Source organism: Cnephaeus nilssonii, assembly GCF_951640355.1.
Source record: "Cnephaeus nilssonii genome assembly, chromosome: 3".
NCBI classification, from domain to species: domain Eukaryota; kingdom Metazoa; phylum Chordata; class Mammalia; order Chiroptera; family Vespertilionidae; genus Cnephaeus; species Cnephaeus nilssonii.
In genome coordinates this window covers 103,597,030-103,622,642 of record NC_137074.1, presented here as the reverse complement: position 1 = coordinate 103,622,642, position 25,613 = coordinate 103,597,030, and the positions used below count along the sequence as shown (strand labels likewise).

The 25,613-nt window shown below is 41.8% G+C and overlaps 2 protein-coding genes across 4 annotated transcripts in view; one reads left to right on the top strand and one right to left on the bottom strand.

Annotated features, from left to right (window-relative positions):
• Nucleotides 1-25,613, bottom strand: part of PFN2 (profilin 2) — a 67,837-nt gene that overhangs the window by 15,279 nt on the left and 26,945 nt on the right. The gene's annotated exons all lie outside the window — the stretch shown is intronic.
• RNF13 (ring finger protein 13) overlaps nucleotides 1-25,613 on the top strand; it is a 180,962-nt gene that overhangs the window by 137,910 nt on the left and 17,439 nt on the right. For 2 of the 3 annotated variants that reach the window (XM_079764178.1, XM_079764177.1), the window contains one exon: nucleotides 6,955-7,048. In XM_079764178.1, the coding sequence (XP_079620304.1) occupies nucleotides 6,955-7,048 (94 nt within the window). Of the gene's footprint in view, nucleotides 1-6,954; nucleotides 7,049-17,146; nucleotides 17,223-25,613 lie in introns of all 3 variants that reach the window. The other variant, XR_013813151.1, reaches the window with a different exon arrangement.

Below are 25,613 nucleotides of genomic sequence, written 5' to 3'. Positions count from 1 at the left end.
TTTACAGGTGAGGAACTGAGCTTCAAAGGGATTAAGTACCTTACCTGTGGTTACACAGTGATGGAGCTGGAATTTATTATTTACTTATTTATCCTTACTTTTTTATTGAATTTATTGGAGTGACATTGGTTAAAATAATTATTGTTTTCAGGTGTACAATTCTATAATATAATATATTATCTGTATATTGTATTGTGTGATCACCACCCCAAGTCATTAATATAATTTAAATGCCAAATTAAAAAAGATTAAAAGAAATAGGTGAGATTAATTTAAATTCTATATTTAGTCTAATAAAGCTAAAATGTATTTCACCATTCAGTTAATAGAAATAATTATAAAATCTGTTTTAAAAATTTTTATTAATATAGTCTTTGCAATCTGGTGTGTATTTTATACTTTTATAGCAAATCTCAGTTGAGACAGTTACATTTCAAATGCTCAGAGCCACATATGCCATTGGCTACCATATTGGGCAGCGTAGGTCTGTAGTCTAAATTTTTTGTCTGCTTAAGCTATAAATTACTGAGCTCGTGAATTTGTATATATCTCTTTTAATTTTGTCATTTTCAAGATGAAATGTCCTTTTTATCCTTGTCATGACTGTCTCCTAATGATTTTTGTCTTAAATTATATATACACCATCTTTTCCTTTGCTTAGTATTATTATGGTCTATTCCTTTGTTTTTTTACCATTATTTTTATTTATTTGGGTCCTATCTCTTTGTTTCTTGATGAGTCTGGCTATTGGTTTATCAGTTTTGTTTATCCTTTCAAAGAACCAGCTCTTGGTTTCATTGATTTTTTTTAGTCTCTATGTTATTTATTTCTGCTCTAATCCTTATTCTTTCCTTCCTTCTACTTACTTTGGATTTTTCTTGTTGTTCTCTTTCTAGTCCTTTAAGTTGTAGGGTTAAATAGTTTATTGCTGATTTTTTTTTTTTTTTAAAGTAGGCCTGTAGTGCTATGAACTTTCTTAGGACTGCTATTGCTGTGTCCCAGAGAATTTGGGTTGTTGTGTGTTCATTTTCATTGGTTTCCAGGAAATTTTTTATTTCTTTTTTGATCTTGTTGGTAGCCCATTGATTGTTTAATAACATGCTACTTAGCCTCCTGTGTTTGAATGTTTGGGGGTATTTTTACTATAGTTGATTTCTAATTTCATTCCACTGTGATTTGATTTCAATCTTCTTGAACTTGAAGAGACTTGTTTGTGTCTTAACATGTGGGGTTTCTTTGTGAATGATCTATTGTGCACTTGAGAAGAATGCATATTCTGTTGCTTTGGGGTAAAATCCTACATAATAAAATGGTAATATGTAAATTACCATCACTCCGCTACGCCCACGATTGGGCCAGCAGGAGGTGCAGGGGGCGGGACTCAGGGTGGCCGGGGTAGCTGATTGGGCCAGCAGGACGCTGAGCTCGCGGCGCCAGTGGCGCCGCGAGCTCAGCGTCTGTGTCATGGTTGCGCCGGAGGCTTTCGGAAGGCCTGGTGCACCGGCGGACAGACAGCCAGCCGGCTCCCCCGCGATCAAAAGCCAAAGCGGGGGAGCTGTCTGTCTGTCTGCGCCGGCACAAGGCCTTTCGAAAGCCTCCGCCGCGCCGGAGGCTTTCGGATGGCCTGGGGCACCAGCGGACAGACAGACAGCCGGCTCCCCCGCGATCAAAAGCCAAAGCGGGGGAGCTGTCTGTCTGTCTGCGCCAGCACAAGGCCTGAGGCTTTCGGAAGGCCTGGGGCACCAGCGGACAGACAGACAGCCGGCTCCCCCGCGATCAAAAGCCAAAGCGGGGGAGCTGTCTGTCTGTCTGCGCCGGCACAAGGCCTTTCGAAAGCCTCCGCCGCGCCGGAGGCTTTCGGATGGCCTGGGGCACCAGCGGACAGACAGACAGCCGGCTCCCCCGCGATCAAAAGCCAAAGCGGGGGAGCTGTCTGTCTGTCTGCGCCGGCACAAGGCCTTTCGAAAGCCTCCGCCGCGCCGGAGGCTTTCGGAAGGCCTGGGGCACCAGCGGACAGACAGCCAGCTGGTGCACCAGGTGCATGATTAAATCATGCACTGGGCCTCTAGTGTTCTATAAATGTCAATTAAATCCATCTGATCTAGTGTGGACTTTAGAGTCACTGTTTCCTTATTAGTTTTTTGTCTGGAAGATCTGTCCAGTGAAGTCAGCAGGATGTTAAAGTCCCCTACTATGACTGTATTGTTGTCTATCTCTCCCTTAAAGTCCTCTAAAAGTTTATTTATTTAGGTGCACCTATAATGGGTGCATATATGTTTACCACAGTTATATCCTCTTGTCGAATTGATTCCTTTATTATTATGTAGTGACCTGTCTCTTGTGATGGCCTTCATTTTGAAATCTGTTTTGTCAGATATGAGTATTGCTACTCCAGCTTTTTTTTCTTTTTCATTTGCATGGAAATTTTTTTCCCATCCCTTCACTCTCATCCTGTGTGAATCTTTAGTTGTGAGGTAGGTCTCTTGTAAACAGCATATAGTTGGGTCATGTTTTTGTATCCATTCAGCTACTCTGCCTTTTGATTGGAGCATTAATCCATTTACATTTAGGGTTATTATTGACAGGTACTTATGTATTATTGAGATTTTAATTCTGTATGCCTAGGTTTCTCTTTTTTTTTCCTTCTCATTACAGTAGTCTCTTTAGCATTTCTTGTAATGCTCGCTTGCTGGTGATGTACTCCTTTAGCCTCCTTTTTTTTTTTTTTTTTGGTCTGGAAAGCTTTTTATTTGACCGTCTATTTTGAATGATAGCCTTGCTTGATATAGTAATCTTGCTCTCAGATCCTTGCTTTCCATTACCTGAGTACTTTATGCCCTTCCCTGCTGGCCTGTAGAATGTCTGATGAGAAATCAGGTGTCAGCCTTATGGGAGCTCCTTTGTGGGTAACAGTTTGCTTTTCTCTTGCCGCCTTTAAGATTCTCCCTTTGTCTTTAACTTTGGGCATTTTAATTATGATGTGTCTGGGCGTGGGTCTGCTTGCGTTCTTCTTGCTAGGGGTTCTCTGTGCCTCCTGAACTGTGTGACTTTTTTCTTCTCTGGGGTAGGGAAGTTTTCTGCCATTATTTTTTCAAACACGTTCTCTCGCCTTTTCTCCCTTTCTCCCTCTTCTGGCACACTTGCTATTCTAATATTTTCACATTGTCCCACAGGTCCCTTAAGCTGTCCTTCTGTTTTTTAATTGTTTTTCTTTTTGGTTCTCTGATTGAGTGATTTTTTTCAACCTTGTCTTCTAATTCACTGATTCGATCCTTAGCTTCCCCTAATCCAGTGATGGGAAACCTTTTGAGCTTGGTGTGTCAAACTTCGCCAAAAAACTAAGCATAACTCAGGTAGTGTGTCACTTTGAGGAAAAAACATTATTTCGCAAATGTTTCATCCTCAGGAGCAGCAAATGTTTCATCCTCGATGCGGCCGCGTGTCATCAGAAATGGCTATGCGTGTCATAGGTTCGCCATCACTGCCCTAATCTGTTGTATATTACCTCCAATGTGTTCTTTATTTGTGTTATGTCATTCTTTATGTCTGACTCTTCTTTTTTCATAGTTAATATATCTTTTTTTTATGCTTTTGAGCATCTTTACCATCATTACTCTGAACTCTGTTTCAGATAAATTTCTTATCTCTGCTTCATTTATCTCTTCTAGCGAATTCTCTTGTTCTTTCATTTGGAGGTTGTTTCTCTGTCTCCTCATTTTGGCTGCCTGTTTGTGTTTGTGACTATGTATTAGGTAGCTCCTTATGCCTCTCAATCTCCAGTGCAGGACCTTGTCAAAATGCTGTTTCTGACTAATTAGATCAGGCAAGGAATAAAATTCCCCAGAGACCCACTCTGCCTACAAACTGATAGGATTCCATCTTGAATTGCCCCCATGCAATCATCCTCAGATGTGGTGGGAGTTTTTTTCAACAGGATGGGGCAGTTGCTTCTGCCTGGAGGCTAATTGTTAGTTTTAGTCTCTTAACCTTTTGCACTTGGATGGCGAGTGTGACTCGACACGGTTAGCATCGGTAGCCCATCCCTTCCTTCCCTCCATCCCTCCTCCTTTATCTGGGCTTTTCTTACATTAAATAAATAAGTTTGTATGAAAAGAAACTCCATTTTTTATTCTACTGCCGCGCTTTGTAAAATCTGGGGTATTTAAAAAATGAAATCCCGAGTAGAATAAAGGAATCGAGAAAAAAGCAAGCGAGTGCAAAGGGTTAATTGGTTTCAGGGCAAGGTGTTTTACAATAGGGTGGGTCAACTGTCTTTCCCCCAGGCAAGGCAAATGTCTTTATGGGAAAGATATCCTCTGCTGCATGAGGGAATGACTTAGCACAGGAAACTGGGGTGTCTGGCTTCTGCTCACACTGCTCTAATCCACTCTGTTCCCCCTCTGCCAGAGCACAAGGTGGGTGGCTCCACAGGGAACTTTGTGCATTGGCCCTTTAAGAGGGTGTCTGAATTTTCATCTGTCACTCCTTGGTAGACAGCAACCCATTGCTTTTCATAGCCAGATGTTATGTGGGTACCCTTCTCAGCTGTGTTACTCTCTGCTTGGGTGCCTAGCTTGGGGATTAGATCCCAGAGTTCTCAGTGGCAAGCCCCCACAGCTGAGATCTCTCTCTCTGGGACTTCAGTTACTGTCTGTAGGTGCCTGGCCAGACTTTTTTGCCCCTTTGGCCTTCCAACCAGTCTCTATGTGGTCTCCACTTTTGGTCCTCAGGTATCAGTTTTTTCTCCTGTGAGTCTTCCATTGATTATTCAGGAAGTTTTCCTGTATTTTAGTTGTAATTCCAGTGTGTTCCAGGGAGCATGTCTGTGCTATATTCACTTACTCTGCTGCCAACTTTAATCTCTACCTTTATTTTTGTCTTAATGAGTTAATAGATATGGTTGTTACTTTTTCTTTAAACACTATGATGCACTCTTTTAAAACACTGGTTAACTTAACCATTTACATTTTTATGAATGAATAATATATAATCATATATATTATTGGACTAATTTCTATTGTTTAATTTTTCTTTTTTTTTTTTTTTTTCTTCTCTGTAAATTTGGATTACCCAACTTTTATTTATTCTCATTCTCTCTCTCTCTCTCTCTCATCTCTCTGTTTTTGCTACTGGTTTGAAAGCTTACATTATAGCAGGTGTCCTCAAACTACGGCCCACGGGCCACATGTGGGTGTTTTTGCCGTTTTGTTTTTTTACTTCAAAATAAGATATGTGCAGAGTGCATAGGAATTTGTTCATAGTTCTTTTTTAAACTGTAGTCTGCCCCTCCAACGGTCTGAGGGACAGTGAACTGGCCTCCTATTTAAAAAGTTTGAGGACCCCTGCATTATAGTCTTCGTGGTCACTGTTAATTTTTTTAAAAACAATTACTGATGTATGATTGACATATAATAAACCTCACATATTTAAATTTATGATTTGGCAAGTGTTGACATATGTATATCTGTGAAGCCACCACCACTAGCAATATTTATTGATCAGTTCAAAAAGTTTTTTCATGCTCCTTTGTAATCCCTCCCTGTAACATCTTCCAATTTCATGTCCTACTCACCTCCAACCTTAGTCAACTACAGATCTGCTTTTGGTCACTATAGATTTTCTACAATTTTATATACATGGAATAATAAATGATGTAATCTTTTGTGTCTGCATTCTTTCAGAATTATTGTGAGATTCATATATGTTATTAAATACATTGATTATTCATTTCTTTTTATAGCTGAGTTATCTTCCATTGTATGGATATACTACAATTTTGTTTATCCATTTACCTATTGATGGATATTTGGGTTGTTCATAATTTTTGGCTCTTACAAATAAAGCTGACATGAACATTTGGACATGGACTTTTGTATTCAAATTGTCATGTGGATATATGCTATTTGGGTGTATATAATTAGGAATGGGATGATTGGGTCAAATGGTAAATGTATGTTTAAATTTATGAAAAATCACCAAACTATTTTCAACGTGGTGATGCCATTTTACAGTTCCACCATTAGTGTACCAGAGTGCGAGTTTCTCTGCTTCCTTGCCAATACTTGGTATAGTCAGTCTAATTTTAGTCATTCTAATAGGTGCATAGTGGTATTTGTGATTTGAATTTTAGTTTCCTATTGAGTAATTTGTTGAGCATCTCTTCAAGTGATTATATGCCATCTTTAAATCTTCTATGGTGAAGTGTTTATTCAAATATTGTGCTCATTTTATTTTTATTGGGTTGCTTGTTTTCTTATTGAGTTTTGAGTTCTTTTTATATTCTGGATACAAATCCCTTGTCAGATATACAGTTTGAAAATATTTTCCCCCAGTCTGTCTTGTCTTTTATCTTTTAACAGTGTTGAGGACGGAAGTCCTTCACATTGATGTAGTTAAATTTGTCAAAATTTTCTTTTATGGATGTTGCTTTTGGCATTTGGTTCTAGCCCTGTGAACTTTTTTTTTATTCTTGCAAGCATATTAATTTATAGTTAAAAATCTTTGTATGTTAGCTAGCATTTCTGAATATTTGTAATAGGGGTGTTCTGTATTTTTCTCCTAGGACTGAAAGTGTAATTACTAACAAATGTATTTTTGAAAAATTTTTTAGTTTATAATTATAGGAATTTCAACCCTCCCATTTTTTTGATCTTCTTTGTAACCTATAGTTTACCATTTATATTTTTTCAAACAAACATATGTTATTTATAATGTTTTTGTCAGAGTAAATTAAAGATAATTTAGATCAATGAATAAAAATTCAAAGGACAATTTAATGGGGTAATTAATCACTAATATAGTTTAATGCTTTAATTAATATTGCCATTAGGATTTAAGTAAATTGAATTTACTTTCAGCAGCTATCCAGAAACTTAAAAGATATTTGTTATTTTAATGGCCATTTTCTATTTGCATGTTTAATATCTGATGCCTTGTCTTCCCTTTTATTTTTAGATCACAAAATTTTTCCAGGATAGACATAGAGCTAGAAGAAACAGACTTCATAAAGATCAACTTAAGAAACTCCCTATACATAAATTCAAAAAAGGTGAATATTTTTATTTTCTAAATCATTACCCTTAGTTTGTTTAAGAGTACATGGTGACCATACTCTTAATACTACCTTTTGAGTCCTTGCCATACACTGTGCCTAACCCTCAGTTAATAATGAATGAGTGGATGTGGGAGATGTTCTTTTTGCTGTGGTATATCCTCATGAAGGCAAGTAGGGTACATTGTCTGCAGAGAACTTAAAAGCAATACTGAACCTTACCAAATGCTTTTTATTACCATCATGTGCTAGTAGTTCTAAACATCAGTGGATAAAATCCTTCTCTGTGCTAGGGTGGCCTGCTCCCACTGACCTCCTTCCCACTCTCTCTCCCACCATACACCATTGCATTAACACTGCATTAACTAAACACATAGGTAGCTATTGGGTGTCATTATGTTTTAAATGTATCATCTCATTTAATTTTCACATTTCTATGAAATGGATACTATAGTGGATATTATAGATGAAGAACTGGAGGGTCAGAGAGGCAAAAAACTAATGTCACACAGCCAGTACTGACAGAGCTGGAGAGGGGTGTGGGTCTAATACTCTAACCAACATAGCTTCTCCTACCTATGCTTTAGTGGGCTTTCAGTGCAGGTGTGTGCTTGTTAGATCCTTTTGGCTAGCAGTTCCCAGACTTTTCAATTTAATATACCAGTACAAATGTTCTGTTTTTTAATTCAGCAAAGAAAATGTATAGAGAGTAGAAATGAGAAACAGAGAAAAAGTCATTAAAACTTAGTTCTGCCAGATTTTTATTTTTTAAGTAATAAAATGTTTTAAAAACCTCCCATTTATAATAACTATTATTTTATGAAAAATACAAAATTTAACAACAAAACATAGGAAAAAGCATATGTTGAAAGAAAGAGACATTTATAAAAATGCACTGCACTGTTATCACACAGTGAAGATTAAATAAAAGTTGTTCATTGACCAGAAATAGTTGGCTTTTCCTCTGAGTAAGATGAGTAACCACTGAAGAATTTGAAACAGGAAAGATGAGATCCAAATTAAACCTTAAAAGGGTCTTCCTGCTGCTTTGTTAAGAATAGCGTGTAGAGGGTTCAAGGGTATAAGCAGAGAGACCAGGTAGGAGGCTCCTGTAGTAATCCACGTGAGATATGAATGTGGCTTGAACTATGGGGTAGCAGTTGAGGAGGTGAAAAAATCTTAAATTCTGGTTATATTTAGCAGATGGAATACACTGGATTAACTGATGTTGGGAGAGGAAACAAGGATGACTCCAGATTTTTTGGTCTTAGCAACAGGAAGGATGAGATTACCCTAAAGAGAAATAAAGGTGGTTAATAAATGGTGGAGCAGGTTTTGGGGAAAAATGTACAAAATAGTTTTGGACATGGAGTTTCAGATGTCTACTAGAAATTATAAATGAGTCTGGAGTTTAGGAGAGGTGTCTGAACTGAAAATATTGGTATAAAGATGTATTTAAATCATGAGAGTAGATGAGATTGCCAAGAGAATGAGTATTAGATTGACAGAAAAATACCAAACATATATTGGGCTATCCCAGTGGTTCTCAACCTTTCTAATGCCGCGACCCTTTAATACAGTTCCTCATGTAGTGGTGACCCCCAAACCATAAAATTATTTTCGTTGCTACTTCATAACTGTAATTTTGCTACTGTTAATGAATCGTAATGTAAATATCTGTGTTTTCCAATGGTCTTAGGCTCTACAGCAGCGGTACTCAACTTGTGGGTCGCGACCTACAGGTTGAGAACCACTAGCAGGGTTGCCTAAGACCATCAGATATTTACATTACGATTCATAACAGTAGCAAAATTACAGTTTTGAAGTAGCAACAAAAATAATTTTATGGTTGGGGGTCACCACAACATGAGGAACTGTATTAAAGGGTCGCGGCATTAGGAAGGTTGAGAACCACTGGGCTATCCCAACATTAATTAAAAAGCGAGATGAGGTGCTCGCTTTGGCAGCATATATACTAAAATTGGAATGTTACAGCGAAGATTAGCATGACCCTGCTCAAGGATGACACGCAAATTTATGAAGCGTTCCATATTTTAAAAAAAAATCGAGATCAGCAATGGAAATTGAAAACGAGTGACCAGTTATATGAGGGGAAAAGCAGAAGAGAATGGTTTACCAGAAACCAAGTGATGCAGATCTGTCAAAGAGCAAGAAGTGATAACCTGTGTCACATTGTCAAATGTTCATGACAGATAAGGAACATGAGAGTGACAGTTGATCATTAGAGGTTATGATTATCTTTTTTAAAAAATATATATATTTTATTGAATTTTTACAGAGAGGAAGAGAGAGAGATAGAGAGTTAGAAACATCAATGAGAGAGAACCATCGACCAGCTGCCTCCTGCACACCCCCTACTGGGGATGTGCCCGCAACCGAGGTACATGCCCTTGACCAGAATCGAACCTGGGACCTTTCAGTCCGCAGGCCGACGCTCTATCCACTGAGCCAAACTGGTTTCGGCAGTTATGATTATCTTAATGAGCAGTTTTGACAGTGGTCAGGCCAAAACCTGATTTTGGTGGGTTTAAGCGGAAATGGGAGGAGAGGGATTGGAGACAGTAACTACAGATAGATAACTTTTTTAAGGAAATTAACTACAAAGGGGACAAAGAAATGGGGCAGTAGCTGGTGGGGGAGTTTGGGTCAAGAAATAACAGCATGTTTGCTGAAAGAAATTGATGATGTAGGTGACAGTGGGAGAGTGGCTGTAATGTCTCTGAGAAAGGAAGAAGGGTGCACATATATGTGGATTGGCCTTAGAGAACTGAGCTAAGGAAAGGTAAAATATGTGGGTACAAAATCCTGATAGATGGGTATTTATGGTGGCAAATGTGTAGAAGTGTTCTTTACTTCCATACTTCCCAGTGAGGTAGGAAACAACCATATACTGAAGGTGAGGATCGGACAGGAGATGTTGGAGGTTTAATAACAGAAAGGTATAATTTCTTCTAGGAGAGTAAGCAGGCAGATGGACTAAGGAAAAATAACATGGTTGCCTGGCAGCCTGAACCTTCTTTAAGGTTCTTGGTTATGAACGGATTTTTCTCTAGCCATGTTTATCTATGGAGTGGTGTTTATTCTTACCATCCATTCTTTTAAAAAGCAATGTAAAGTATAACACATTGAGAAAAGTATGTGACATATATTTCTGGAACCATCCAGAAAGTAACTGTCTGTCCCCTTCTAGATCGTTATCCTTTTTCCTCCTGTGGGAAGTAATTACTCTCCTGGCTTATGATAATCATTTCATTACCTTCTCTGAAGTTTTACTATCTATGTATGTATTCCAAAAACAATATACAATCAAAGCAGTATGATTTACTCTTCCCTTTTTTTGAATTGCATTTGTTTTCTTTCTTTTTTTTTTTATGTAGCATTGACTTTATTTATTTTTTTAAATTTCTTTATTGATTAAGGTGTCACATATTTGTCTGCATTTGTTTTCTTTTAGTAATAGATTTTTTGTGAAATTAATCTACTTTATAGCATGTATTTGTACAGTTCACTCGCTTTCATTCCATTGTATAAATATACTTATTTATCCATTTTACTATTAATAGACAATTAATTTTTTGTTTTGTTATGTTTTGAGTTTAGGGCTATTACAGACCACACTTTTAAGAACATTTCTTACATTCTGGTTTATATGAGTATGAATTTCTTTAGGGTGTATACCTAGAAGTAGGTTAGCTGGATCATAGGATATACCTATCTTCAATTTTATTAGATAGTGTAAAATCATTTCCAAAGTAATTTATACTTCCACCCATAGGGTATAGGAGTTCCTATTGTATCACATATTTACCACTATTTTGTACTGATACACTCTTAAATTTTACGAAAAGGCATCAGTTTATAAAGATATGTCATAGTTTTAATTTACATTTTTCTCCTTGCCAATGAGGTTAAGTACCTGGTTTTGTTTTTGTTTGTTTGTTTTTTATTTACCAGTTAAGATTTTCACTTTCATGAATTACCTTTCATGTAATTTTTCTGTAAGGTTATCCCCTCCCTCTCTTTTTCATACGTAGGGAGGAATTCTTTGTCTATTCCCACAACCCCCATCCCAGAGTTGTGGTATGTGGTGAATAAGTTCTTTACTAATTTTAACTGTCCTCTTGTTTGTGGCTTATTTTTTCACAGGACTAAAGTTCTTATCTTTATGGTGGTATTTTTGCATGTTTTAAAAGAACTTTTGTCCTAGCCCAAGATCATAGAAATATTATATTATCTTCTGTAAGCTTTATAGTTTTGCCTTTCATGTTTGGGTATTTAATCCACCTGAATTGATTCTGTAAGATGGGGTCCAGTTAAGGTGTTTAAAGTTTATATTTTAGCCCTAGCCAGTTTGGCGCAGTGGATAGAGCATCAGCATGCGGACCAAAGGGTCCGGAAGGTTCGATTCCAGTCAAGAGCACATACCACTGTTGTAGGCTCCTTCCCGGCCCACGCCCTGGTCGGGGCTTCTGCAGGAGGCAACCAATCGATGTGTTTCTCTCATATCGATATTTCTCTTTGTCTTTCCCTCTCTTCCACTTCTCTGAAAATCTATGGAAAAATAGGATTAAAAAACAAACAAAAATAGTTTGATATTTTACATAAGGATATTCAGTTGCTCAGAGCTAATTATTAAAAACACTGTAATGTTCTGCAGTATCACCGCTGACATAAATCACGTGTCCATTTATGTGTGGGTTTGTTTCTAGATTCCCGTTGGTCTTGTTATTTATCCTTATCACACTATTTCAGTTACTATAGGTTTAGGTTAGTCTTGATATCTGTTGGAGTTAGTCCTCCCCACCTTGTTCTTCAAGAGTTTTTAGCTATTTTTGACATTAGGCATCTCCATGTAAAATTTAAAATCAACTTGTCAAGGCCACCCCACCTCCAAACATATACCCACAATTATTATATACTAGAGGCCCAGTGCATGATTTAATCATGCACCTGGTGCACCAGCGGGCTGGCTGTCCGCCGGTGCACCAGGCCTTCCGAAAGCCTCCGGCGCGGCGGAGGCTTTCGAAAGGCCTTGTGCCGGAGCAGACAGCCGGCCAGCTCCCCCGCTTTGGCTTTTGATCGCGGGGGAGCTGGCCGGCTGTCCGCCGGTGCACCAGGCCTTCCGAAAGCCTCCGGCGCAGCCATGACACAGAAGCTGAGCTCGCGGCGCCAGGGTGGGGCAGCTGGCCAACCCACTCACGGCCCTTCCCCCCATCTGGCCCCGCCCCCAATCAGCTTGCCCCACCCCCATCAGCCCACAGTCCCTCACCCTGGCCGGCCCTGCCTCCAATTGCCCCCCTAACCCCAATAGGGGGCAGAGCTGGCCAGCCAACCTCCAGCAGCCCCTACCCCTGGCCGGCCCTGCCACCCTTGCCCGGCCCCGCCCCTGATCGGCCTTCCACCCCATCGGCTCACAGCCCCTCCCCCGGGCCAGCCCCGCCCTCAGTCAGCCCCCCACACCTTGATAGGGGGTGGGGCCGGCCAACCTCCTGCAGCCCCTCCACCCAGCCAGCTCTACCCCCAATTGGCGCCCACACTCCAATTAGGGGTAGGGCCAGCTGGCCAACCGCCTGCAGCCCCTCCCCCCTGCTGCCCCCACCCCCAATCGGCCCCCCACACCAATCGGGGGTGGACCTGGCCGGCCAACCACCCACAGCCTCTCCCCCTGGCTGCTGGCCTCTGATAGGCCCCCTACCCCATTGGGGGGCGGGGCCGGCCAGCCCACTGCCCACCGCCCCTCCCCATAGCTAGCCCTACCCCTGATCAGCCCCCACCACCCAATTGGCCCACAGCCCCTCCCCTCAGCCAGCTCCACCCCCCAGTCGGCCCCCCCACCATTTGGGGGCGGAGCCAGCTGGCCAATCACCTGCGGCCCCTCCCCCAGGCTGGCCCAGCCTGATCAGGCCCAATCAGGGTGGGCCAGCCAGCCAACCTCCCACTGTCTCCTCCTCCTGACAGGCCCGGCCCCGATATGCCACTATCAGGGCCGGGTCAGCCGGACCCCACCTGTGCACATTTTCGTGCACTGGGCCTCTATCCTACCTAATAAAAGAGTAATATGCAAATTAACCATCATTCTGCTACACCCACAAGCCATGGCCACCAGCCACGCCCACCAGCCAATCAGAGCGAGTATGCAAATAAACCCAACCAAGATGGCTACAGCCACAGAGAGCAGGAGGGAGGCTTGGGTTTCCCAGGCAATGGAGGAAGCCAAGCTTTCCGCCTGCCCTTGCCGACCTAAGACTCCACTCAAGGCTACAAAGTTTCAATTATAGAAGGTAAACAAATCCAAACAGAAATGGCGGCAGCCACGGAGCTGGAAAGAGCGGGAGGCTAGGGTTGCCCCCGGCAATGGAAGAAGCAAAGCTTACCACACACCCTGGCCGGCCCAGGCCTCCGATTAAGGCTACAAAGTTTCAATTATAGAAGATATACACAAACCCCAACAGAAATGGCTGCCAGCCACAGAGTGAGCAGGAGGCTTGGCTCTGCTCCAGGCTACAAAGTTTCAAGTGTAGAAGGTAAATAAATTCCAGATACCAGGGCCTCCGCTTGGGTCGCCAGGGGGTGTGGCTGGCCTGCAAACCACCACAGGCCCCTTGCTCAGGCCGCCCCACACCCCAAGGGAACCCCCACCTGATCCGGGACGCCCTTCAGGGCAAACCAGCTGGCCCCCATCCCTGTACCAGGCCTCTATCCTATCTAATAAAAGAGTAATATGCAGATTGACCATCACTCCAACACACAATATGGCTGCCCCATGTGGTCAAAGATCCTGCCCCCATGTGGACACAAGATGACCACCACAAGATGGCCAGCAGGTGAGGGCAGTTGGGAGGCACCAGGCCTGCAAGGGAGGGCAGCTGGAGGCGATCAACCCTGCAGGGGAGGGCAGTTAGATGTGACCAGGCCAGCAGAGGAGGGAAGTTGGGGGCAAACAGGCTGGCAGGGGAGCAGTTAGACATCAACCAGGCTGGCTGCGGAGTGGTTAGGGGGTGATCAGGCTGGCAGGCAGAAGCAGTTAGGGGCAATCAGGAAGGCAGGCAGGCGAGCAGTTGGGAGCCAGCAGTCCTGGATTGTGAGAGGTATCCCAAATTGGAGAGGGTGCAGGCTGGGCTGAGGGACACCCCCTTCCCCGCCCCCCTGTGCACGAATTTCATGCACTGGGCCTCTAGTTTTGATATAATTTGCCAGTTAAGCCATTTGGTCCTGGATTTTTCTTTGTTGGGAGGTTTTTTGATTGCTACTTCAGTCTCTTCACAAGTTATAGGTTTGTTCAGTTTTTCTTAATAATTTAGTCTTGGTAGGTTTTACGATTCTAGGGATTTATCCATATTTTCTCAGTTATCTAATTGATTGGCATATAATTGTTTATAGAAGTCTCTTTTTTACAAAAAAATTGATTTCAGAGAGGAAGGGAGCCCACAACATGGGCGCTTGCCCTGACCAGGAAGTGAACCATAGGTCAATGCTCAACCACTAAGCCACGCAGGCCGGGCCATAGAAATCTTCTATAGTCCTTATTTTTGTGACATCAGTTATGATATCTTTTGCATTTATAATTTTAGCTATGGGTCTTCTCTTTTTCTAGTTATTCTACCTAATGGTTTATCAATATTACTCATCTTTTCAGTAAACCAACTTTTAGTTTCATTGATTTTTTTCCTATTTATTATTCTTTATTTGTATCCTCTTCAACTTCTTTCTTTAATGTCTTAATAATTTCAGGGTACAGGTCTTTCACCTCTCTGGTTAAATTTATTGAAAGTACTTTTTAATTTTTGGCAATTCACATATTTCTATTTTTTTAGATTTGGTTTCTGGAGTGTAATTTGTTCCTTAAATGGGTCATGTTTCTCCTATTTTTTTATGTATCTCATTTTTTTCTTGTTAGAATTTTGGCATTTGAAGAATCATTCATCTCTCTAAGACTTTGCAGTCTGGTTTCAAACATGTAGGACTTTCTCGACTCAGCATAGGAAGAGATTTGGAGACCTCCCAAGCCTTTTCTGGGTATGCATCCTCTTTGGGCTTTTGGGTGTAATTTCCTGTGTGAAGAAATTCAGGAGCTTGCTCTGGTGTCCATTATGATATTACAGCCTCTCTTGTTTAGTACTTAGTGTGTCTGTGGTACTACAAATTTTAGTGCATGGTTGATCAGCAGTCTTTGTTTTCAGGGATCCCTAACCTTGCATCCCATTCTTGTCAATACTTTGATATAGCAAGACAGACCCCATTCTTTTGGCCAGCCCCTATAAACTTCTGACCTTGGACATACATTCTGTACCTGGTCATCCTCAGGTAGAAGACAGTCCCAATGTGCCATGGCAGGGGAAAGGGCTTCTGGTGCAAGGGAGTGGACAATGTCATGAATTTTCTTACTGTGCTTTTATGCTGTTGGTTTCGCCCTTGCCTGGAGTGCAGGAACCTTTTAACTGCTTTTTAAATTTCTCACAGAGGTATTGGATCTTTGTTATTATTAAGTCTATTGAGATAGACTTGAGTGTTCATTTCTGCCATCTTGCTGACATTACTTCTCTCCTTCAATTTAAAAAAAATTTTAATTGAATTTATTGGGATAATATTGGTTAATAAAATTATATAGGTTTTAGGTACATAATTCTATAATACATCATCTGTATATTGTATTTTGTGTTTACCATCCCAGATAAAGTTCTCTTCCATCACCATTTATTCCCCCCTTTCCCTTCTTTAACTACCCCTTTTCCTCTGATAATCACCATATTGTTGTCTGAGTCTATGAGGTTTTTCTTTTTTTTCTTACTCCCTTCACCTTTTTTACTCAGCCCCTCAAACCAACTCCCCTGTGAACTCCATCAGTCTATTCTCTGTATCTATAAGTCAGTGGTTCTCAACCTTTCTAATGCCATGACCCTTTAATACAGTTCCTCATGTTTTGGTGACCCCCAACCATAAAATTATTTTCATTGCTATTTCATAACTGTAATTTTGCTACTGTTATGAATCGTAATGTAAATATCTGTGTTTTCTGATGGTCTTAGGCTCTACAGCAGCGGTTCTCAACCTGTGGGTCACGACCCAAAGGTTGAGAACCGCTAGCAGGGTCACCTAAGACCACCGGAAAACACAGATATTTACATTATGATTCATAACAGTAGCAAAATTACAGTTATGAAGTAGCAACGAAAATAATTTTATGGTTGGGGGTCACCAAAACATGAGGAACTGTATTAAAGGGTCACAGCATTAGAAAGTTTGAGAACCTATAAGTCTATTTCTATTCTGTTAGTGTATTTTCTTCATTAGATTCCATGTATGAGTGAAATAATATGATACTTGTCTTTCTCTGACTGGCTTATTTCACTTAGCGTAATGCTCTCCAGGTCCATCCAACTATCACAAAGGTATGTTTTCTCTCTCTCTCTCTCTCTCTCTCTCTCTCTCTCTCTCTCTCTCTCTCCTTTATACAGCTGAGTAGTATTCCATTGTGTAAATGTGCCACAGCTTGAAAAAAAAAATATATATATATATATATATATAATTTTAGAGAAGAAGCGGGGGCGGGGAGGAATAGAAACATCAGTGATGAGATAGAATCATTAATTGGCTGCCTTCTACGTGCCCCCCACTGGGGATTGAGCCCGCAACCCGGACATATGCCCTGACCAGGAATCTAACCTTGATCTCCTGGTTCATGTGTCGATGCTCAAACCATACCAGCTGGGCATACTACAGCTTTTTGATCCACTCATCTATTTATAAGCACTTGGATTGCTTACAGATCTTGGCTGTTGTGAATAATGCTCTAGTGAACATAGGGGTGCCCAGAGAGGTATCATTGGGTCATAAGGCAGTTCAATTTTTAATTGAGGTAACTCCATACTGCTTTCCACAGTGGTTGCACCAGTCTGCATTCCCACCAACAGTGCACAAGGGTTCCCTTTTCTCCACATCCTCACCAGCACTTATCATTTGTTGATTTGTTGATGGTAGACATTCTGACAGGTGTGAGGTGATATCTCATTGTCGTTTTAATTTGCATCTCTCTGATGATCAGTGACTTTGAACATTTTTTCATATGTCTCTTAGCCATCTGTATGCCCACTTTGGAGAAGTGTCTGTTTAGATCCTTTGCCCATTTTTTTATTGGATCATCTTCCTTTTGGTAAGTTGTATGAGTTCTTTATCTATTTTGGATAATTGGATTGGTGCTTTTTTTGGTGTTGAGCTTTTAGTTAGTTTGCTTGTTTTTATATATTTTTAAATTGATTTCAAGAGAGGAAGGGAAAGACAGAAACATCGATGATAAGAGGGAATAATTGATCAACTGCCTCCTGCATGTCCCACACTGAGAGCCCCTAACCCGGGCATGTGCCCTGACCAGGAATTGAACCACAATCTCCTGGTCCATAGGTCAACGTTCAACCACTGAGCCATGCTGGCTGGGCTACTGTTGAGTTTAATAAGTTCTTTATAAATTTTGGATATTAAACCCTTATTAGATGTATCATTGATTAATATATTCTCTGATTCAGTGGGATGTTTTTACATTTTGTTGATAGTTTCCTTTGCTGTGCAAAAACTTTATAGAGCGATGTAGTCCCATATGCTTATTTTTTCTTTTGTTTCTCTTGTCCAAGGAGATATATCAGAAAAAAATATGGCTATGATAAATGTCCAAGATTTTATTGCCTATGTTTTCTTCTGGGCGTATCATAGTTTTGAGTTTAACATTTAAGTTTTCAATACATTTTTAGTTTATTCTTGTGTATGGTGTAAGAAGGTGGTCTATTTTCACTTTTTGTACGTATCCAATTTTCCCAACACCCATTTATTGAATAGACCATCTTTATGCCATTGTGTGTTTTTGTCTCTTTTGTCTAGCAGTAATTGACCATAAAGGCATGGGTTTATTTCTGGGTTCTCTCTTCTGTTCCAGTGAACTGTATATGTCTGTTTTTATGCCAGCACCATGCTGTTTTGATTACTATGGCCTTGCAGTACAGTTTGATATCAGGTAGCGTGATTCTTCCAATTTTGTTCTTATTTCTCAAGATGGCTGTTGCTATTCAGGATCTTTTGTAGTTCCATATAAATTTTTAAAATATTTCTTTTAGTTCTGTGTAATACACCATTGATATCTTGATAGGAATTGTGTTGAATCTATAGATTGCTTCAGGTAGTATGGAAATTTTAATGATGTTAACTTTTTCTATCCATGAACATGGCATATGCATCCATTTATTTGTATCTTCTTCAGTTTCTTCAGTGTCTTATAATTTTCCAAATACAGGTCTTTTATATCCTTAGTTAAATTTATTTCTAGGTGTGTGTTTGTTTTTTTTCATTCACTTGTAAATGGGATTGTTTTCTTAGTTTCCCGCCTTAGTAGATTATTATTGGTGTATAAAAATGCAACTGATTTCTGGATATTTATTTTGTATCCTGTTACTTAACGGAATTTATCAGTTCTAGTGATTTTTTGGTGGAATCTTTAGAGTTCTCTCTATATAGTGTCATGTCATCTGCAAATAATGAAAGTTATACTTCTTTCTTTCCAACTGGGATGCCTTTTATTTATTCACTAGAGGCCCGGTGCACGAAATTCGTGCATGGGGGGGAGAGGGGATGTCCGACTGCCCGTTTAGGCCCGATCCCAGTGGATGGGGCCTAAACGGGCAGTCGGACATCCCTCTCACAATCCAGTACTGCTGGCTCCCAACCACTCGCCTGCCTAACTGCTTCTGCCTGCTGATTGCCTGATCACCCCTAACCACTCCCCTGCCAGCCTGATCGACGCCTAACTGCTCCCCTGCCGGCCCAATTGCCCCTAACTGCCCTCCCCTGCCGACCTGGTCGCCCCTAACTGCCCTAGCCTGCAGCCCAGTCACCCCTAACTGCCCTCCCTTGAAAGCCTGGTTGCCCCTAACTGCCCTCTCCTGCAGGCCTGGTCACCCCCAACTGCCCTCCCCTGCTGGCCTGGTCACCCCTTACTTCCCTCCCTTGCCAGCCTGGTCGCCCCTAACTGCCCTCTCCTGCCGGCCCGATTACCCCTAATTGCCCTCCCCTGCAGGCCTGGTTCCCCCCAACTGCCCTCCCCTGCAGGCCTGGGTCCCCCCCAACTGTCCTCCCCTGCAAGCCTGGTCTCCTCCCCCAACTGCCCTCCCCTGCAGGCCCAGTCACCCCTAACTGCCCTCCTCTGCAGGCCTGGTCACTCCCAACTGCCTTCCCCTGCAGGTCTGATCGCCCCCAACTGCCCTCCCCTGCTGGCCTGATCACCCCCAACTGCCCTCCCCTGCCAGCCATCTTGTGGTGGCCATCTTGTGTCCACATGGGGGTGGCCATCTTATGTGTTGGAGTTATGGTCAATTTGCCTATTACCTCTTTATTATATAGGATGTCTGATTGCTGTGCCTAGTACTAGGTTGAATAAGAGTGGTGAGTGAACACTCTTGTCTTGTTCCTGATCTTAAGTGAAATGCCCATTGAGTATGATGTTGGCTGTGGGTTTGTCATGTGGCCTTTTTTACATTGAGGTATTTCCCTCTCTTCCCACTATGCTTAGAGCAAGCATATCAAACTCAAAGGCTAACACGGGCCAAATAAACAAGGCTTAAGTTTATGTGGGCCACAAGAAAACAAAAGCTTCCATTTTCATAGAAACATAGGTTTATTTCAATAGAGACATGCTGAATACAAAGGGCTGAAATAAATGAGTAATCATTAACATAAAATAATACAATATTTTAATAAAAATTAATATTTTTTCTTGAACATTAACTTACCAGACACTGAATAACTGCACAAATTAATAAGCAAACATTGTAGTTTGTGATTAATAACTGTATAACAGGTTATTATAAAAATCAAGTTGTGAAATTTTTACTAAAATGTTTCTTACATAGAGTTGTATTGGCTGAGCCGCAAAAATATTCATTGTGGGCTGCATGCAGCCTTTGGGCCTTGAGTTTGACATGCTTGGCTTAATAGTTTTTATCATAAATGAGTGCTAGATTTTATCAAATGCTTTTTCTGCATCTATTGATACGATGTGATTTTGACCCTTCATATTGTTTACTAGAGGCCCAGTGCATGATTTAATCATGCACCTGTGCACCAGCGGGCTGTCTGTCCGCTGGTGCACCAGGCCTTCCGAAAGCCTCCGGCGCGGCGGAGGCTTTCGAAAGGCCTTGTGCCGGAGCGGACAGCCGGGCAGCTCCCCCGCTTTGGCTTTTGATCGCGGGGGAGCTGGCCGGCTGTCCGCCGGTGCACCAGGCCTTCCGAAAGCCTCCGGCGCAGCCATGACACAGACGCTGGCCCAATCAGCTACCCCGGCCACCCTGAGTCCCGCCCCCTGCGCCTCCTGCTGGCCCAATCGTGGGCGTAGCGGAGTGATGGTAATTTACATATTACCATTTTATTATGTAGGATGTGGAGTGTCCTGATTATTCATTTGCAGATACTGTACCAAACTTGCATCCCCCAAATAAATCCTACTCGCTCATAGTGTATGATCTTTTTAATATATTGCTGCATTGGGTTTGTTAATATTTTGTTGAGTGCTTTAGCATCTATGTTCATCAGGGATATTGTCCTATAATTTTCTTTCTTTATAGTGTCTTTATCTGGTTTTGTAATTAGGATAATGCTGGCCTTGTAAAAAGAGCTTGCGAGTCTTCCTTTCTCTTGAATTTCTTGGAAGAGGATATATGTTAGTTCTTCTTTGAATTTTTGGGAAAAAAATCACCTGTGAATCATTCTGGTCCAGGACTTTTGTTAATTTATTTCTGCTTCAATTTCATTAGCTATTATAGGTCTATTCAGGTTTCTGATTTTTCTTGATTCAGTTTTGGAAGATAGTATGTTTCTAGGAATTTATCCCTTTAGTCCAGATTATCCAACTTGTTGGCATATAATTGTTCATAATACGTTCTTAAAATCCTTTGTATTTCTTTGGTGTTGTTACTTCACCCCTTTCATTTCTGTTTTTATTTATTTGGGTCCTCTTTTTTCTTGATGAGTCTGGTTAAAGGTTTGTCAATTTTGTTTATCTTCTCAAAGAACTAGCTCTTGGTTTCATAGAGTTTTTGTATCTCTCTCACACACACACACACACACACACACACACATATATATACAGTATATACACATATATATGTATGTGTATATATGTATCTATCCTATCTAATAAAAGAGTAATATGCAATTTGACCATCACCCCCACACACAAGATGGCTGCCCCCATGTGGACACAAGATGGCCGGCAGGGGAGGGCAGTTGTGAGTGATCAGGCCTGCAGGGGAGGGCAGTTGGGAGGGACCAGGACTGCAAGGGAGGGCAGTTGGGGGTGACCAGGACTGCAGGGGAGGGCATTTGGGGGCAACCAGGCCGGCAGGGGAGAGCAGTTAGGGCAACCAGGCCTGCAGGGGAAGGCAGTTGTGGGGGACCAGGCCTGCAGGGGAGGACAGTTGGGGGCAACCAGGCTGGCAGGGGAGAGCAGTTAGGGCAACCAGGCCTGCAGGGGTGGGCAGTTGGGGGGAGACCAGGCCTGCAGGGCAGTGGTTAGGGGGTGATCAGGCTGGCAGGCAAAAGCAGTTAGGGGCAATCGGCAGGCAGGCAGGTGAGTGGTTGAGAGCTAGCAGTCCTGGATTGTGACAGGCAGTCGGACATCCCTCGAGGGTTCCCAGATTAGAGAGGGTGCAGTCTGGGCTGAGGGACACCCCTTCCCATGCACAAATTTTGTGCACTGGGCCTCTAGTGTGTGTGTATTAGAGGCCAGGTACATGAATTTGTGCACAGGTGGGGTCCAGCCAGCCCCAGCCCCAATCGGGGCAGATCGGGGCTGGGCCTGTCAGGAGGAGGAGATGGTGGGAGGTTGGCTGGCCACCCTGCCCCAATCAGGGCCTGATCAGGGCCGGGCCGGCTGGGGGAAGGGGCCGTGGGCGATTGGCCAGAGCACCCTGCCCCTGATTGGGGTTCGGGGGCCAATTGGGGGCGGGGTTAGCCATGGGGAGGAGCTGTGGGCGGTGGGCCGGCCGGCCCCACCCCTGAATTGGGTGGGGGGGCCAATCTGGGGTGGAACCAGGTGGGGAGAGGGGCTACAGGAGGTTGGCAGGCTGGCCTCGCCCCCTATTGGGGTTGGGGAGTCGATCAGAGGTGGGGCCAGCAGGGGGGAGGTGCTGTGGGCTGATCAGGGTGGTAGGGGCCCATTGGGGGCATGGCTAGCTGGGAGGAGGGCTTCAGGAGGTTGGCCGGCCAGCCCCACCCCTGATCAGCCGGTTCACTGGCCACAGTGGGCATCACAGTGACCGGTCATTATGGCCGTTACGGTCGCTGGCTTATTATATATATAGGTATCTGTGTCATTTATTTCTGTTCTGATCTTTATTATTTCCTCTTTTTTTTCTTTTTTTACTAAGTTTGGGCTTTGTTTGTTCTTTTTTCCGTTCCTATAACTTTAGCTTATTTGAGATTTTTGTTTCTTGAGGTTGGTCTGTAATCCTATGAATTTTCCTTAGTGCTGCTTTCACTGTGTCCCATAGATTTGTGGGTTGTTTTGTTCTCATTTTTTTTTTGTTTCAAGATATCTTTTGATTTCTTCCTTGACCTCATTGTTAAACCAGTCATTGTTTAGTAAGCTTTTGTTTATCCTCCATGACTTTGTGTGTTTTTCAGTTTTTTCTTGTGATTGATTCCTAGTTTCATACTATTATGGTCAGAGAAAATGCTTCATATGATCTCAGTCTTCTTAAATTTATTGAGACTGGTTTTGTGTCCTAGAATTTGGTCCATGTGCACTTGAAAAGCATGTATATTCTGATGCTCTGAAGTTAATTAAATTCATCTCATTTAGTGAGTCATTTAAGGCCACCATCTCCTTGTTGATTTTCAGTCTAGAATATCTATCCACTGATGTCTATGGGGTGCTAAAATCCCCTACTATGACTGTATTACTGTCTGTCTCCCTTTATGTACAAGATTTGCTTTTTATTTAGATGCTCTTATGTTTTGTGCATAAATGTTTACAAGGGATACATCCTCCTGATGGATTGCTCCCTTTATCATTCTCTTACTATAGACTTTGTTTTAAAGTCTATTTTGTCAGAAGTAAGTATTGCTACCCCAGCTCTTTGTTCCTTTCTATTTTCATGAAATTTTTTTTTCATCCCTTTACTTTTAGTCAGTGTATCTTTCATTCTGAGGTGGGTCCTTTTATACAGCATATACAGGGTGTCCCAAAAATGCACATATACTTTAAATAATTATAAAGGCCGTGTTTATTAAAATACATTTCATTTTAAAATAAAATGTAATAGAATCTACAAAGTGTGTATACATTTTTGGGGGATACCCAGTATATACTTCTTGTCTTTTCTCTTTTTTAAAAAAATATATTTTATTGATTTTTTTACAGAGAAGAAGGGAAAGGGATAGAGAGGTAGAAACATCGATGAGAGAGAAACATCGATCAGCTGCCTCATGTACACCTCCTATTGGGGATGTGCCCGCAACCAAGGTACATGCCCTTGACCGGAATTGAACCTCGGACCCTTGAGTCCGAATGCTGATGCTCTATCCACTGAGCCAAAACGGTTAGGGCTACTTCTGCTTTTCTTATCCATTCAGCTACCCTATGTCTTTTGATTGGAGCATTTAGCCATTTACCTTTAGAGTGATTATTGATAGGTATGTATTTATTTCCTTTTTATTCTTTTAACTATGTTTCTCTGTTTACTTTTTCTTCTTCTTAAAGAAGACCCTTTAACATTTCTTTTAAAACTAATTTAGCTTTTTCTTGTCTGAGAAGCTCTTCATTTCTCCAGTTTTAAATGATAGCCTTGCTGGGTAGTCTTGGTTGTAGGTCCTTGCTTTTCATGATTTTGAGTATTTCATGTTCATCTCTTCTGGACTGAAATGTTTCTGTTGACAAATTACAGACAGTCTAATGGGAGCTCCTTTGTAAGTAGCTACCTGTCTTTCTCTTGCTGTTTTTAAGATGTTCTCTTTGTCTTTAACCTCTGCCATATTATTATGATGTGTCTTGGTATGGGCTTCTTTGGGTTCATCTTGTTTGGGACTCTGTGCTTCCTGGACTTGTGTGTCTTTTTCTTTTACCAGGTTAGGGAAGTTTTCAGTCATTATTTCTTAAATAGGTCCTTGATCCTTTGCTTTCTCTCTTTTCCTTCTGTTACCCCTATGATGCATATATTGTTACTTTTCATGTTGTTTCAAAGGTCCCTTAAACTATCCTCATTTTTGTAAAATTCTTTTTTCATTTTACTCCTCTAATTTTGTGTTTTCTGTTGCCTTGTCTTCCATATTGATGATTCTGTCTTCTGCTTCATCCAACGTACTATTTATTCCTTCTAGTGTGTTCTTCATTTCAGATTTTGTCTTCTTTATTTCTGACTGGTTCTTTTTATGGCTTCTGTGTTCTTTTTCATGCTGTTGTAGTTCTAAGTTCCTTGAGCATCCTTATAACCATTGCTTTGAAGTTTAGAGTATCTGGTAAATTGCCTGCCTCCATTTCATGCAGATCTTTTTTAAAGATTTATCCTGTTCATTTGGGCATGTTTCTTTGTCTCCCCATTTTGCCTGTCCTTTTGTGTTTGTTTGTATATATTAGGTAGATATGCTATGACTCCCAGTTTTGGTATGGTGGCCTTCTGTAGTAGGTGTCCCATGGGACACAGTGGCACAGTCTCCTTGATCACCTGAGCTGGGTGCTCCGTGAATGTCCCTGATGTGGGTTATGTGGGCCCTCCTGTTGTAATCGAGCCTTGATTACTATTGGCCCATTCATGCATGGGGTCAACCCTCAGGCAGGCTGACTGTGAGGATCAATCCTGAACACAGTGTACAAACTGTTGTGCAGGTGCTAAACACATGAAACAGAATTTGTCTCAGCATGGTCTGGTACCTGCCCAGATCTCCCTGTGTATATGCCACTAGTGAAGCTAATTGGATCCTGCTCTGATGTTGTCTGCAGGTGGCCACTCTATGTTTTTGGTCTTGGGCCTCTTGGTAGGATTCTGGGGCTGGCCAATATCAGACACTGTCTGTGACTGGCTCTAGCAACCTGTTTGGAGCTACAAAGTGATCTACATTGTGGTCATCTCTGCTAGACCTGGGTCTTCATGAGAAAGATCACGCTGTGCACTAAGGCTGGCTTTTACCAGCACTGGGCTCAGGGAAAGGTCGGCAGAAGCCCCAAGGCACCCCGAGATCTACCTCCAGCTGCCTGAGTTTATCGGGTATAAACAGACCAAGATTTGGTCATGTGAAGGGAGGGTTCTTCCACCACTTGGGCTTGTAAGAGAAAAATGGCTCCTGTCCTAGAGCCACACACCTGTCTCAGATTCTGCCAGGTATTGATTTCAGCAGGATGTAGCCACCAGGAGTCGAGATGATGGGGCAATCTTTTTCAAAGATTTCTCCTGTTCCTTCATTTGGGCCATGTTTCTTTGTCTTCCCATTTTGGCTGCCCTTTTGTGTTTGTTTCTATAATCAGGCTTGGGGAAAGTTGTGGGATGTGGCCCTGGCCCCAGAACCACAC